The sequence below is a fragment of the Alosa pseudoharengus genome, unplaced genomic scaffold (genome assembly GCF_046254945.1).
Source record: "Alosa pseudoharengus isolate Yale_2024_CS ecotype anadromous, Long Island Sound unplaced genomic scaffold, YU_APseudo_1.1 YU_APseudo_1.1_scf_1, whole genome shotgun sequence".
Taxonomy (NCBI): domain Eukaryota; kingdom Metazoa; phylum Chordata; class Actinopteri; order Clupeiformes; family Clupeidae; genus Alosa; species Alosa pseudoharengus.
Genome location: NW_027468564.1, coordinates 30,520,257 through 30,535,455, shown reverse-complemented (window position 1 = coordinate 30,535,455; position 15,199 = coordinate 30,520,257). Strand labels below are relative to the sequence as shown.

The following is a 15,199-nucleotide window of genomic DNA, read 5'->3' as shown; positions in this document are numbered from 1 at the left end:
GTAAAGTGTGTGCAAGTGACGTGATGAGATCAGGGGGGTATTCCAGAAAGGAGGTTTAACAAAATCTCTGTCTAACCCTGATCTCTTTGACGTTTGACTTCCAAAACAGCTGATAACTATGGATTAGTTCAATCCATCTTTGAGCTTGTTTACTCTGCCCGATGACTATGAAAAGCCTTCATCAATGGAGCTCAGAAATGACGAGTCGCCATGGCAACTGGTAATTAAATGCAAATTAATTCGGCCTTGTGTCGGACTGATAGAGGAGAAAATGGCAACCCATGTCCAATAACAGTCAGTAGGAGATAGGGAGAAACGCTGGGTTTGTTCAATAAAATGTGCTAGGTACCGGCTATGTTCACTGAGTCAGTAACTGTAGTAACTGATTCAAAGTTTGAGTTCAGTGTCTTACTTGGTTCAGCCGTGGCCTACTGGTTAGCGCCTCAGACTTGTAACCGGAGGGTTGCCGGTTCAAACCCCGACCAGTAGGCACGGCTGAAATGCCCTTGAGCAAGGCACCTAACCCCTCACTGCTCCCCGAGCGCCGCTGTTGTTGCAGGCAGCTCACTGCACCGGGATTAGTGTGTGCTTCACCTCACTGTGTGTTCACTGTGTGCTGAGTGTGTTTCACTAATTCACGGATTGGGATAAATGCAGAGACCAAATTTCCCTCACGGGATCAAAAAAGTATATATACTTATACTTACTTATACAAACCTGTTTGTTTGATCCGTGTTAGCAACAGGAAATGCATGTGTGTGTGTGAGAGCAAGGGCGTCAGTTTGTTTTTAATAGTGGTGGGGACAATAACCATAAGCTTGAGTGTGGTTTGAAAAGTGCGGGGTACCCTTATGTAAGCTATTCATCCATTCAACTCTGCATTACAATATGCTCAACAGTAGTGTTGCGCCAGTTAAGGTTTTTAAACATCCGCACCCACCCGACCCGTCAGGAGAGTCAATCTTCACCCACTCGACCCTCAATATGCACTGATTAACTACCCGAACCTGACCCGACAAAAAAAACAAAAAAACAATGAGACGTCTTTTTGCCGCAACGTGTGTCTGAAAACGAGGTGAAACCGACTGCACTTTGGTTAGCTTGCATTTGCTTTGCTGTTGCTTAGAATGTTAGATTCTTGCGATAGATGTCTTCAGACAATAAAAAGTAATTTGGAGGGGAAATTGAAGAGAAGAGTTGCGTTGGCCGTGATTCCCCTTTGAAAATCAGAGGTTCACAGGCTACTGTGGCCTTGGTCAGTGGCGCCGCAAGCCGTAATCCTGTAGCCTATGTGCGTACAATTCATTCATGAAATCATTCAATACAACAATAAAAATAGCTTGTGTACTGTCTTAATTGAAACATGCTTCACGCACAAATGATAGCCTAGGGCAAAGAGAATGGACATCTCAACATAAGGATACATTAGAAGATGATGATTGGTGTAAACTTTGTCACACGACGTGATAAGCAGTTCGGGCGCTTAAAAACGCAACGTTCCATTCAGTCATAAATCATTCAAACGTAGTGCTCGTCATGAAAAGAAAACAGCAGCTTAATATTTTTCAGGTGTTTTAACAGTAGGCCTAGGCGCACTGTAGGCTATCAGTTATGCCGTAGGCAGTGAGATTATTAGGCATTGCATCCTGTCACTCTGTTTGGAACATCGCAGTTCGGGTTGATAAGATTCAGTTAATGCGAGTATGGGTCGTCTCAAAGTTTGGGACAACCAAACAGCAGAGTAGGCAAAGCAAATCCTACTTGTTAGGTTACCAATAGCTGTCTTTTCTCTAGGCCTAGGCCTATCGGAAATCGTGACATAAGCTCGTTGGTTTCTTTTTTCTTTTCTTTCTTGTTCGCGTGTTGGGTAAAGCGATAATGCATTTAAATCAATGTACATCAGAGCCGATTTGGCCAGCCCTGATCTGCTGCTCTGTAAAGGTATTTCTGTCCCACACAAATTTGCTGAACTACTTGCGAAGTAGCCTATTCCTCACAGACATCACATGTATCACACGAAAGAGCTTTTTCTCAGCTTTTAAACGATGTTGGTGGTTAGTTGTTGTGGTAAACGGTTCGCGAGAAAAGTAGCCATAACTTTCATTTAATCATAGGCTATTTGTTGCGCCCGTCTCCCTACCCATTCATCTTGGCTTCGCGAACTTTCCCTCAACACATGACAAACCATATATCAGAATAAACAGCAGACCTTACCGAACACAAAGGTGTAATTAAAGTTTAAAGTTTTCATTAAAGTTTAAAGCACTCCCCTGTACAGTTAGCCATTCCAGAGTAATCCGGTTTTAAATTTGCAGCAATGTCTATATGCATGTCTCCAACTTGTTTACAATGTGTTTAAATTGTTCAATAGGCCTACATGATTTTATAACAGGCCAAATACAAAATAAATGTTACAAATATCGCCTAGATAGCCTATCTGTAAGCATTACAATATACATATAGGGCAGAGCAACGCTCGAGTTCATGCTTTGTTTTATCGCTGGATTTTAGGATAGCCTACTATGGCAACCGATTGCATTCCGAGCTACAGTCAACTCTAGCAGGCATTAAATGACTGGAGGGTCGGGTGGGTGCGGATGTTAAAAAACCTTAACCACGCAACACTCGATCCACACATATCCAGGCAGGTGTGCATACTGTGAGGATGTCATTGTGCGCGCCTATCGCATGGTTTAGACTCGATGATTTCAGTATGTGGGGATTTTTTCGGTCGCAATTGGTTTGCACTTTTTTAGAAGTGGTGGGGACAAAATTCAAATTATAAATAGTGGTGTGGACATATCCCCCCCGTCCCCACCGTAATCTACGCGTATGTGTGAGAGGGAGGATGAGAGATAGAGAGGGAGGGTGGGTGGAGAGAGTGTGAAAGATAAACTGTTTCCGAAAATGTTCCACTGCGAACATGTGAGAAAGACTGCTTCTCAAAATGGCCCAAAACTGAGCCCTAAAAAGAAAAAAAGAGAAAGGTAGAGAAAGGAGTGCATGGAGAATAATGAGAGGTAGAGAAAGGAGTGCATGGAGAATAATGAGAGGTAGACAAAGGAGTGCATGGAGAATAAAGAGAGGTAGAGAAAGGAGTGCATGGAGAATAATGAGGTAGAAAAAGGAGTGCATGGAGAATAAAGAGAGGTAGAGAAAAATACTATACTTATACTTGAACAGGAAACCCAGAGTTTCCCTCTGCTCAGGGTTATTAACAAACTCAGATGGAATAGGCCCCAGTGGTTACTCCTGATGTTACCTGGGTAAGCCAGTAAACTTGCTTTGTATACCCCTCAGGAGGATGTAAGTGCAAACATGGGGAAAAGTGGGAGAGGCAATTGAGGAATTTGACCATCAGATAGAGGATTACCACCTATTACTATTGCTCCAATCAAAGAAAACTTAGGGCTGCCTTAGTGTCTTAATATTTATTGACATACTATGCTTCAGCAACAGCAACATATTCAGCATGTTAATTAAAAACATGATGGTACAACACATGGATGCTTGGTCAGAAATCAGGACCACTTGTCACATTTCAATGCACTGGACTTTCATGTCACGTCATGTATGTGCAATGCAATCTCAGGTGTTGCAATTTGTAATGTCAATGTGAGCCGTTCATACAGTCTATGTACTTTTAATTTCCATTTAAAAGCGGAATATGACCCATTATTTGATTTTATATGCTGTGCTTATAAATGGTAATCAGGAGACTTGCCTAGCAACTCTCTCAAAAGATAATTTAATTAATTAATTGCAGTATGGAGAAACGGACTTCAACCGGGCCAAGCTGTTGAACGTGGGCTATGCAGAAGCCCGGAAGCAGTATGACTACGGGTGTTTTGTCTTCAGTGACGTGGACATCGTCCCCATGGACGACCGAAACTTCTACAAGTGCTACAGTCAACCAAGGCACCTTTCTGTGGCTATCGACAAGTTTGGGTTTCGGTAGGCAGAATCAGTTTGACGTGCTGTACGTGCCATTTATTGTTTGTTTGGATTCATCAGGGATGCCAGGGAGTTCAACCGGGTCAACTATATTTCTGATACTTATGTCATTATAATATTTCTTATTTTTCCAATTGCCAAGGTGTTCCTAACAACATAGTTATCTAACATAATCACATATTTTGAGATACACAGACATGCAGAAAATGTCAAGCGCTTAGCCTGATCATGAAACTACCCTCAGCAGCTGTTTTATTTTTCTTCTGATACTTGAGTAACCTGCGTTGTGTTGAACCTGTGTGATTCAGCCCTGCACACGCCTGGAGGTTTTACTAACGTTCCACATGCACACAGATACTAGCTAGCAGCCGTTACACTCACCCCGCTAAACCTCACGCCCGGACTAGAACCCGCGAAACAGCAGCACCTCGGATCAGGAGTCGAGCGTGCTGACAATCGAGCTGAAAGCCCAGGCTGCTAGCTCTCATGCCAGCAGCACTCTTGATGCGTTGGGGAGTGAGGTTTACTAACGTTCCACACGCACACAGCTACTAGCTGGCATCCGTTAGACTTGCTGCTACCTTTCATTAGAATAAACTTTCAAATATTTAACATTTCACAAGAGTAATGTTATCAAAAAATTTCAAACATTATAAAACTTTGCTACTGAATTTTCTGCCATTATTCAAGACTGCCATACATGCAGATCTTCGGTGGTGTGACGGCGATGAGCCTGAAGCAGTTCACGAAGATCAACGGCTACCCCAACAACTACTGGGGTTGGGGAGGAGAAGATGATGACGTCTCCCAAAGGTAGACAAGACAGAGCTGAACACGAACACACACACACACACACAAATACAGAATAAATCATGCTGTTTGTCATCCCTGTAGGGTCTCCATGAGGGGCATGTCCATCTCCAGGCCTAATGGTCAAATTGGGAGATGCCGTATGATCAAACATCATAAGGAGGCTCACAACGCACCCAACCCAAAGAGGTAAGTTTTGCAGTCACACACCATGCACACACACACACACACAAAATTCAAGTTTAAAAACAAAAACTGATGATCACACAATGGCCCATTTCCTCTATGAACAATCAAAATGACAAATCTTTATATCTTGTCTTTAAAATAACCGACTGATTTCTCATTCAATCAAATCAGTTCTAACATTGATTTAGTTATGTTTCAAGTGATTGAAAAACACAGAATGAACAAATGAACAAGTAAGAAATGCAACACTTTGCTCTCACTTCCTGTGAAAGTTTAGGAAGCAGTTGCGTGTGACTTTCCCGGTGACAATGCAAAGACGAACACCACATTTATGGCAGGAGATGGTGGTCTGTCCATCTGTGCAGAATCTGCACCTTCCCTTCTCAGTAAAAACTGGAAAGTGGTCCAGTTGATCATAACGGACGTCATCCACGGGTCTTGGAGTTGTTGGTCTTTGGATGCATCTGGAAGGCATATCCTGCTCCCTTTCCTTGGAAGGCCTTCCTTTCTTCTTTTCACTATAGAGGAGTGCCTCTGCAACCTCCAGCCTGAATGACTTGAGCCTTTTGTACTTTTGCACACCAAAGCTTTTGGCATCCCGGCAATATAGCAGCCATGCATTGTTAATGGATATATCAGCCATTTGCCAAAAGAGGCTGATGTACCAACGGTGGGACTTCGCAGGGGTACGGTACAAGGCCACTATCATGTCCGCAAGATCTACTCCGCCCATGTGGACATTGTATTGTGACACAATGTTTGGACAAGGCACTGCGACTTTTGTTTTCTGCTCTTTGGAGAAACGCCTGACTTCTTTAACCGGGCTTATAGCAGCACAGGAGCTAGCTAGAGTGACCGCTTTGTTGTCAACCCATTTCACCACAGCCACTTTTGCCTCATTATCCACCCTGTAATCATAGCTGCCCCTTCCTTGCTTCTGCAGGGCACGGTCATCCTCAAGGCTGCATCCTTTCAGCCTGTTTTTGCGAATGGTTCCCAGACTCCGCAAGCCTAAGGTCTCTTTCAGATGCACAATGAGTGGTATGGATGTGAAGAAGTTGTCAAAGTAGACAACACATTCTGAAGGGTTCTTGATTGTCTTGCAGAGTTCAACCACAACACTGGCTCCAACTCCTTTGATAGTACCCTCTCCTGAGTGAAATGTGCTTTTTCCAGTGTATGGCAGGAAATCATACACTATCCCAGATACACCTGCTCGAACAAAGATCTTGAAGCCCCAATGGTGAGGTTTGCTCGGAAGATATTGTCGGAGGGACCCAGCCTTTATTCCCTTGTAGGGAACCATCATTTCATCTATTGAGAATTGGTTCTCACTCTCAATTTCAAGACATTTCTTCCTTACATGCTCCAGAACTGGTGTGACTTTGCAGAGCCGATCCTGGGCACGGTCAGACATGTCGTTATCTTGAAAGTGGATGAATCTTGAGAGGCATTTAAACCTTTTAACTGGCATCACATCAGCGACCTTGGGAAAACTTGTGGCCTCTGCCCAATAATCATCCATAGATGGCATTTTCACCACTCCCATGATTAACTTAATGCCAACATAGTTAACATGGTCATTTGTCAGTATTTGTGTACATTAATCTGCCTCATACAAAAATACTAGCAAAATATAGCCGTTATAAACTCTAACAGTGTTGTGCTGTGTGTATATGACAAGGGAAATTCAGTTTTAGCGAGCCATCCCCACCAATAAGGGACAGCATATTGGTTAAGATGGTTTGCCTGCTCACTTCAGTAAATATGACCAAATGTCCCTCAATGAATGCACTGTCACCTAAACTCCTTGGCTTTTTTGGGAGCTTGTTCCATCGCCTCTTCCTCCTCTTCCTCCTCCTCCTCAGCAGAACTATTTTGCTTCTCTATTTCCTCATTCTGCCTCATAATTGCTCCCTCATCTTCATCCTCATCACTACTGCCTGAGTCCTCTGGGATCTCCTCTATCACTCTCACACGTCTTTTGTTGCCATAAAAAGAGCTAACTGTGATACTCTGTGGGGAAATATATGGATACACTGTCATAATGTACATACCTGTACCTGATAACATTTGTTTTTGCAGGGTATATTAGTATATCTTCCTGTCTGAAACTAAATTTTCAATACTGCACAGAATACACATTGACCAAATGTTATACCGCTAATCTGGCAACGTATCTTGTGGGATACATACATTTCAAAGTAGCTAAACTAACACCTGGGCAGAGTTAGACTTTGTTTTCCTTTATAAGACGTCACTCGTCAGGACCAATGAGGGAACTGGGAGTGGTTGAAGGAAATCGTGAAGCTTCCGCGCGCTGTTGGAAATAAAAATTGATTATAGAACCCCTGTAAACCTAATGATTCTGACCCCGCTAGATGTGGAGAAGTTTCCGTCAAAGTAATATTACTATCCATAGTAGGCCGATGTAGGCCTACCCACGATACTGTTACAAGAATGCCTTCTAGCTATTTAATTAGACTCAAACTTCCCCAAGAATAGTGTGCGAGGCCCTCCTCGGCCGACTAATTCGGGAGGCGCCTTCAACTGAGTAATAATCCTAGTGTGAAAGTTGGTCAGAGGCTATCCCGACAAACACGGGACGTCCCCCGGACCTTATGCCGACATTCACGACGTCCCCGATTGGTCCCGAACGTCATGTTCTCTAGCGGACGTTCCGGTGACCTTATTGACGTCCGGAGCAAGTTATCGTTTGGTTATTGGGTGACGTCCGGTGCAGGACTTTCTGGGGACGTCACCGTCAGGTCCCTCTGATGACATTTGCATTTGGTCATTTCAAATACCTCCTAAGGACCCGACAATAACGTTATACCGGGGACATGGGGGGGACGTTTGTTTATTCACACATGGCAGCGGAGTTGAGAGCGCTCTGGCTACCGCCTGCAGGACGGAGACATCACATCCATGCACAAATTCACGTTACACGTCTGGGGATGACTAAAGTATCTATCTATCTAGTCTCTAGCAGTAGCTGCATTAGCCTACCGTAGTCTAAGGCAACATATCATACAGTAAATGAAGTTGTGCGTCTATGAGCAAAGTAGAACCATATGTCTACTTTGCTCATAGACGCACAGCTTCAGACTGGGAAAAGGGTTGTTAATGTTAAACTCAAAATGTATGTGCTACATAATTCAGCATGTCTGACATGCTGAATTATGTAGCACATACATTTTGAGTTTAACGTTAATGTATAACGTTACAAACTAGGGAAGGGATTTTATCAAATTCATGTTAGCTGATGTGATGCTTGATGTAACGTTAGCAAAGTCGCTGTTCTTAGCTTCTAGCTTAGCTTCTAGCTAGTCTACAATGCGCATTTCTTCAGATAACTGTCATTACGTGATGCATGTAACATGCTCTAAATAGGCAGTGGTTTATTTAACGTAGTCACGTAGCCTACTTACTGTTCTATTTTCAGAAACACACACACGGCCAGAAACATCTGGAATCTATTTATTTCATCTTAAAGTTGGCTACAAAGAGCATTCATAGCATAGTATTTTTGGCTATTATTAGTTTTCAATATTTTGAAACAATATGATTTGAACAATTTCTTAGGCTAGCCTAGGCCTATTCTGATGATGTTTTGAACAATATGCTACGGGATATGCCCATTAAAACGTCGTATTAGTTTATTAAGAAAATGACACCGTAGATGTGAAAGCAGCACATCCTAGCCCGGTATAAATGTCCATGTCTACTCATCATTAGTGTAATGCATTCGGAGGATGTGATTTCATACATGCGTGAAAATATGAGGTGAGTGAAGTTGATTGTGTAGTTGTAGAACAAGTCATTAATGCGTGCTCATGTTCCGTCTACCTCTCTCCTAGCAACGCTGAGACTTACAGGATGTAATACCATGTGGTTGGTTACATTGATATGGATCACATGATTGGAGGTCAGCTGATTTGGGATCACATGGTTGGAGGTCATCTGATTTGAGAGTACTTTGATGAGACTTGAGACCATTGTTGTAGTGAGAGTGAATCAATCAAGACATGACAAGGTATACATTTGATTACATTTCCTGTCCCTATAGTTAACTGCTCCTGTGGACATGTGACAGTAGGCCCACAATAGGCCCACACTTAGTAGTTGATCAAGAGTCAATATATGACTGAAAAGATTATCATCAGCCTGGTAATTAGGATCCTTACAGCTTCATCAATCTATTTAGACAATTGTTATAATCAGTTATATGAGTTAATATCAGAGGGTCGGACAGAGTACACAGCTTCATTACTTGAGTAAAAGTACAGATACCCTTTGCTAAATTTTACTCAAGTACAAGTAAAAGTACAACAGTCAGATGTCTACTTAAGTAAAAGTACTGAAGTACTTGTTTTTAAAAGTACTTGAGTATCAAGAGTACAATAGTAGCCTACATTTTTTAAATATTGCATTACTACTGCCACAGTGCTTACATTTATGTACAGAAACGTCCTACATGGAGTTGTGAAAAATGTTAATACCTTGGAAAATGTAAAAGGAATTGAAAGTCATTTTCATCTTTTTACCATGTTGCCAGGGATGGGCAGTATTTCTAATACATGTATATAAAATACGTATTTCAAATACAAAATACTATTTTGTAAAAGAAACACTTGAAGCAAAAACTATCATTAATTTGTTCAGAAAATTTAAATAGTCTGGTGAGGTGGGGCCACGGGATGGCACATTCCAGGGATGGACCTGCTGCGTCTTCATCCATTGTTTCGTCCATGGTTTTTTGTCTCTTATCTAAATCTGACCATGGAGTTGACTTTAGCGGAAAGCTGAAGGTGATTGCTAATAGGCTGTCCCAATCAGTGGCGCCTGCACAATCCAATCACATTTGAGAGGGAAACAACAAATTGAGGGTTTCCGAGATTTTTCTTTTTTCCTTTTTTTTTAGAAAAAGTAACGGTTATGGATAGACATGTAGTGGAGTAAAGAGTACAATATTTGGCTCTCAAATGTACTTGAGTAAAGTCATGAATACTCTGCAAAAATGATACTCGAGTAAAGTACAGATCCCTCAAAATTGTACTCAAGTACTGTACTCAAGTAAATGTACTCCGTTACTGTCCGGCTCTGGTTAATATGATTGTTTTATTGAAAATAACTATGATTTATACATAATTACTCACCTCATGGTCAGCATGTGCTCCAACACTGGCAGCCATTTTGATTTCTGATCAGGCTGACGAAACGATGACAGATAACCTGAACCAAATCATGTGACCTAGATACTGATAACAGACAAGACTTTTGATATCTGATAACTTGATTTGAAAAAAATTAAATATTGTGGCCCATACAGGATGTTAAAAAGTATGTATCTCGTAGTGCACGTTGCCTGTTTAAGGGTTAAAATCAAACATCGCAGTTAATGTTAAATTCAGCATCTCTCATAATGTGATTGGCTACAGTGTATGTTGCTGTCAATCCCCTACTCCATATACTAACCAACAATGAGAGCGTCTCTCGTATGAAAATTCCTGACACTTCCCACCTGAAGAATTAACGCAAGGCTTTGTCGGGTCTTCAGCCCCGAATGTTTAAAATGTATATAGCCCTGAATATCATTTTAAAAGTAGTCTGACAAAGCTTATTGTTTTGTGACACAGCTAAACACTGGTACCTCATAGAACGTCTATAACATAGCCTAGGTGGTCGCAACTCACAAAAGTAAAGCAGATAGAATGAACTCTTCTTTATGATTGTTGGCTATCTTGCTAATTCACTGAACTGCATTAGGTGACACAAATGGTATTGCCTTTATCTTATAACTCCTTGTCTGAGCGACTACCAGGCCTATGGTTTTGAAAAGTCAGATGTTCCCTGACAAAGACATTCAAAAATTAAGAATGTTTATTGACTTGAACAATACGCAAATTTTTGCAAACTCCCTTCATTCACCCCTTGAAGACATCGCGGTCTGGTGCGCTATGTAGATCATTTCTCGTACCATTTAATTTCTCAGAATTTAGGTCTACTAGGCCTACAATAACGTCATCACCAAATACATCTTTTATTTTTAGTTGATCAACCACAAAGAGTAGCATAGGCCTACTGTGCACAGTGCACTGACGACTGTAGCAGCCCAAGGTAACCAGTTGTTGTAGATGAAGGGCAACCACTTGTTTCAGATAGCCTGGACAACATGTTACCTGGGTGTTGCCTACGTTATTAATTGATTGTAGCCTACAATAGTTAATTGTATCGCGTTACATATTAGTTGGCTCAAAGAGTAGGGAATCAGGCTGGAGAGAGTCACGCGTGTGTTGCTTTTGCGGGATTGAATCCAGTTTAATGCTAGTTTTCAAAACATATTTTTTTACATGTCTTTTGTCCGAGTGGCTGTAATGTAGCCGAGTGCTCATGGCGTATGAAAAGTGACTTCAAACCGCCTAAAACAACTTGTTTGTGAATGTCTGACAACTGCTGCAGCGCATGCATGCGCAAGGAAACCAGTAGGTGGAGAAACCAGAAGGCACACAACACCGGAACGATTTTAAGGCTATTTTGCATAGGCTACTCAATGGTGCTATTTCACACGCATTATAGCGACCCCCACTCACCGGGGTTAGGTGGAAGGTGTTAATAGACGATTGGCGTAGTCTACAGTGGACTAGGGCTGTCAAAATTGCTCAAAAATGACGTTCAAATATCCCCTCTAAAATAAACACATGTATTCGAATATATTGGAATATCTAAGCTATATTATTTGCGCATTATGTCAGTGACGCGCATCATGTCATCTGTTTTTAACTTTTTGTATGGTTATTGCTTGACAGGGGGGATCCCAAGCAGCTTTCAGCCATAAGGCTACTTTGAGAACATTTCCTAATTCACCCGACACTGATATTCAAAATGTTGAAACTATTTCGGCATAGCCTATAAGCAGTTTAATTAAATGTAATGTTAGTTGTAAACAAACGGGCTACTTGGTGAGGCTTGGCCTCACAGATGCGCTCGTGCCTTAAATGGCAATAAAAATCTTCACAATATAGGCCTATTAACTGACCACCTGATTCACGTTGGCTGGGGGGCAGGGGGGGCCATCAGACATTTGTTCCCAAGGGTCTATGAATTGTTAATCCGGCCCTGCCCCCAACGAACGCAACTTTCCACCTCTGAGACAGCTTAAAAGAAGTCGAGAGGACTCCTAACTCACTAAGACCTACTTACTGTAGGCTACACAAACCACAGGCCTTTTTTTTGGGCAAGCCTGCATTCGAGGCAGGCCTTCTGTTGAAGAATTTTATATAAATCCTGCGCTAACAGTAATCTTCCTACCCCCGCTACCACAGCTGTGGATAGTGTGGCATGCTTGCTCACGCTTTATCTCTCCTTCTTGCAAACTAGGCCTATAGCCCAACCATTTACGTCATCAAAAAATAACAACTTGCCAGATATGCCTTCATATCTTTGGGCTTCATTCAGCATTTTGTTCTTCCACTGGAAATTACTCTTCTACATTTGCTGCCTGCTGCATCCTTTCTGTTTGTATTGTTTAGAAAACGTTTGACGTCTTGAGTTAATGCATTAAACATTGTTTGCTGGTAACCAGCCACAAATAGCCTACAGATTCTTGCGTGCGTACATTCTCTATTCTCTCCAAAATGTGCCCGTTCTATAGGCTGGCCAAGTGCGTAATTCTGTGGCATAAAGCAGATGTATTTGTTTATTGTACAGAAAGATAAAAATAAAAATAACCTGTCAATTGACTACATTGCAGTCAATAAGTAGGGCAAATTAATTTACGAAACCAAAACGTGGGTCATAGTTGTCTAAGCCTCTGCTGTGAGGCCAAACCCATGAACAAAGACGCATTGATATCTGCAATAGAGTTTTTTTGGGGAAACAAACTCACAGCCAAGCGTTGCAATAAATACATAGACCATCTGGACAAAGTCATCAACAGAGTCATAGCACTGAAGGGAGAGGCAAATGGCATGTGATCTCCCCACGGGCCAATGGATGTACAAGTTTTCTCCTATGCCTACAATATTTAATCCAGTGTTTTGTCAAGTTGCAAAATGCTATTCATTTTAATAATTTTTTATGATAGTATAAAGTACTTTTTGTATAGGCTACTATCTTAATTGTTTTATACTCAATACTTGACCAATGGCTATTGCATCTGTCTATTGAAAGTGAGAATGTGGCAAGTGATATACTGTATAGGCTTCATAAAATAAAATAAACAGATTGCTAATGGCCTACAAGCTGATCTGGAATGCGTTTCCCGTACAACTACGGAGGTTAGCTTTTTACTAACAGGATGCATCGTTCAACTTACCAACATGTCAGTTACGACCCAAAGCTGTCGTACTTACATAGTACTTTTTAAGTTTGGACCATGATAGTTTCCAAACTTTAGTAGTCTGGACTAGGCCTGTCAAACTCGATTCCTTTTAAGGATCCGGGTTATTCTGAGTCACTCACTAAACTGATCCGGGTTGAACGAGTCACTTGAGTCACTTGAGTCAGTATTGCTAAATCGCAAAGAAATTCAGTCCTACGTTCAAGCAGTGCAGTGGGGTGCTTCATTTCGTTAAGTGCCTTCTCATGTTGGATGTGGATCCTCCATGATTTGAAACCAGGTTTTTGCAGTACTTGCATTTAGCCTAAGAGTTTTGGTCTCCTGGTCAAAGTGCATCCACACATTGTTCATCTTTTTGGTGCTCATGTTCAGAAACTTTGATCTTATTGACAGAGGGTAGCCTATATAATAATTAATTATTTGTTGTTGTTTTGTTAACAATAGAAAATTTGCCTAGGTCTAATGCTACTCTGCTACAATGTTTATTACCACTACTATACTAATAGTAGGCTACTAGGAATCTATTCTAATAGGTATTACTAGGCAACTAATATTATTAGCCTATTAATCATAGCTATATATATCATGTTAGGTAGCCTAATATAATATAATATAATATAATATAAAATAGCCTAATATAATAGCATCAAAACCTCCACCCACTCACGGGAAAGAAAGCAGTTTGAGCCAGACTGTTTATTTATTGTCTTAACCTATACTTTGCAATTGACTTTCAATGTAGACATAGAAACAGGAACGTAGAAATGCCCTGCAGTGAATAAATTATTATTATTGTTATTATTATTATTATTACTACTACACTACTACTACTACTACTACTACTATTCTCATTAGGCCTATTATTATTATCACCTTGACACGAGTAGAAACTAGGCTACTTGCTCGTCTACAAATCCACTCATGACAATGTAGCCGGCTGATTCGACTGACTCGCACTCATAACAACATAATGTAACCGGTCCGCCCGACTGATCCAAATGACCCAGGTAGGCTAGCCTACTCAAGCAACTCCATACAGAGCTTGCAATGTTTCGGACTGTCTTCGTGACCTAATTGCATTTTAAAGTAGGCTATGCGTGCAGAACATATGTTATTTCAGAAGTGAAATCATGGCTTTTGTTGTGGATTTGTTTTTCACCTTGACGAGGAGTTACTCTAAAGATCCACTCATGACAACGTAGCCGGCTGATTCGGCTGACTCGCACTCATAACAACAACGTAACCGGCCCGCTTGGCTGATCCGACTGGCTAGCCTACTCTCCATACAGAGCTTGCAATGTTTCGGACTGTCTTCGCGACCTAATTGCATTTTAAAGTAGGCTATGCGTGCAGAACATATGTTATTTCAGAAGTGAAATCATGGCTTTTGTTGTGGATTTGTTTTTCACCTTGACGAGGAGTTACTCTAAAGATCCACTCATGACAACGTAGCCGGCTGATTCGGCTGACTCGCACTCATAACAACCTAACCGGCCCGCCCGGCTGACTCGACTGACCCGGGTAGATAGGCTACTCAGCTCCATGAGCGTGCAGTTCGGACTGTCTGCACGACCTAATTGCATTTTAATATGCTACATCTATACACCAAATCTAATTATGTCTAGGCTACATGCAGAACATTGAATGTTATTTCAGAAGTGAAAGAAATGGCTTTTGTTGTGGAATTGCTTTTCACCTCGAGGAGGAGCTACTCGCTCTCGCAGATCCACTCATGACAACGTAGCCGGCTGATTCGACTGACTCGTACTCAACGTAGCCTAACCGGCCGGCTGATCCGACTAACCCGGATTGCTACTCAGCCGCTCCAATCTGAGTCCCATGGTCTGTGAGTCTGCAATGTTTCCGGCTCTGCGGGAAGTTAACCAGTTATCTCGGACTGCCTGC

General features: G+C 41.7%; 1 protein-coding gene across 2 annotated transcripts in view; it reads left to right on the top strand.

Annotated features, from left to right (window-relative positions):
- LOC143124956 (beta-1,4-galactosyltransferase 1-like) overlaps positions 1 to 15,199 on the top strand; it is a 42,626-nt gene that overhangs the window by 13,746 nt on the left and 13,681 nt on the right. The window contains exons 3-5 of one of the 2 annotated variants that reach the window (XM_076286558.1): positions 3,767 to 3,954; positions 4,645 to 4,767; positions 4,849 to 4,953. In XM_076286558.1, coding sequence (XP_076142673.1) covers positions 3,767 to 3,954; positions 4,645 to 4,767; positions 4,849 to 4,953 — 416 coding nt within the window. The remainder of the gene's footprint in view (positions 1 to 3,766; positions 3,955 to 4,644; positions 4,768 to 4,848; positions 4,954 to 15,199) is intronic. The other variant, XM_076286559.1, reaches the window with a different exon arrangement.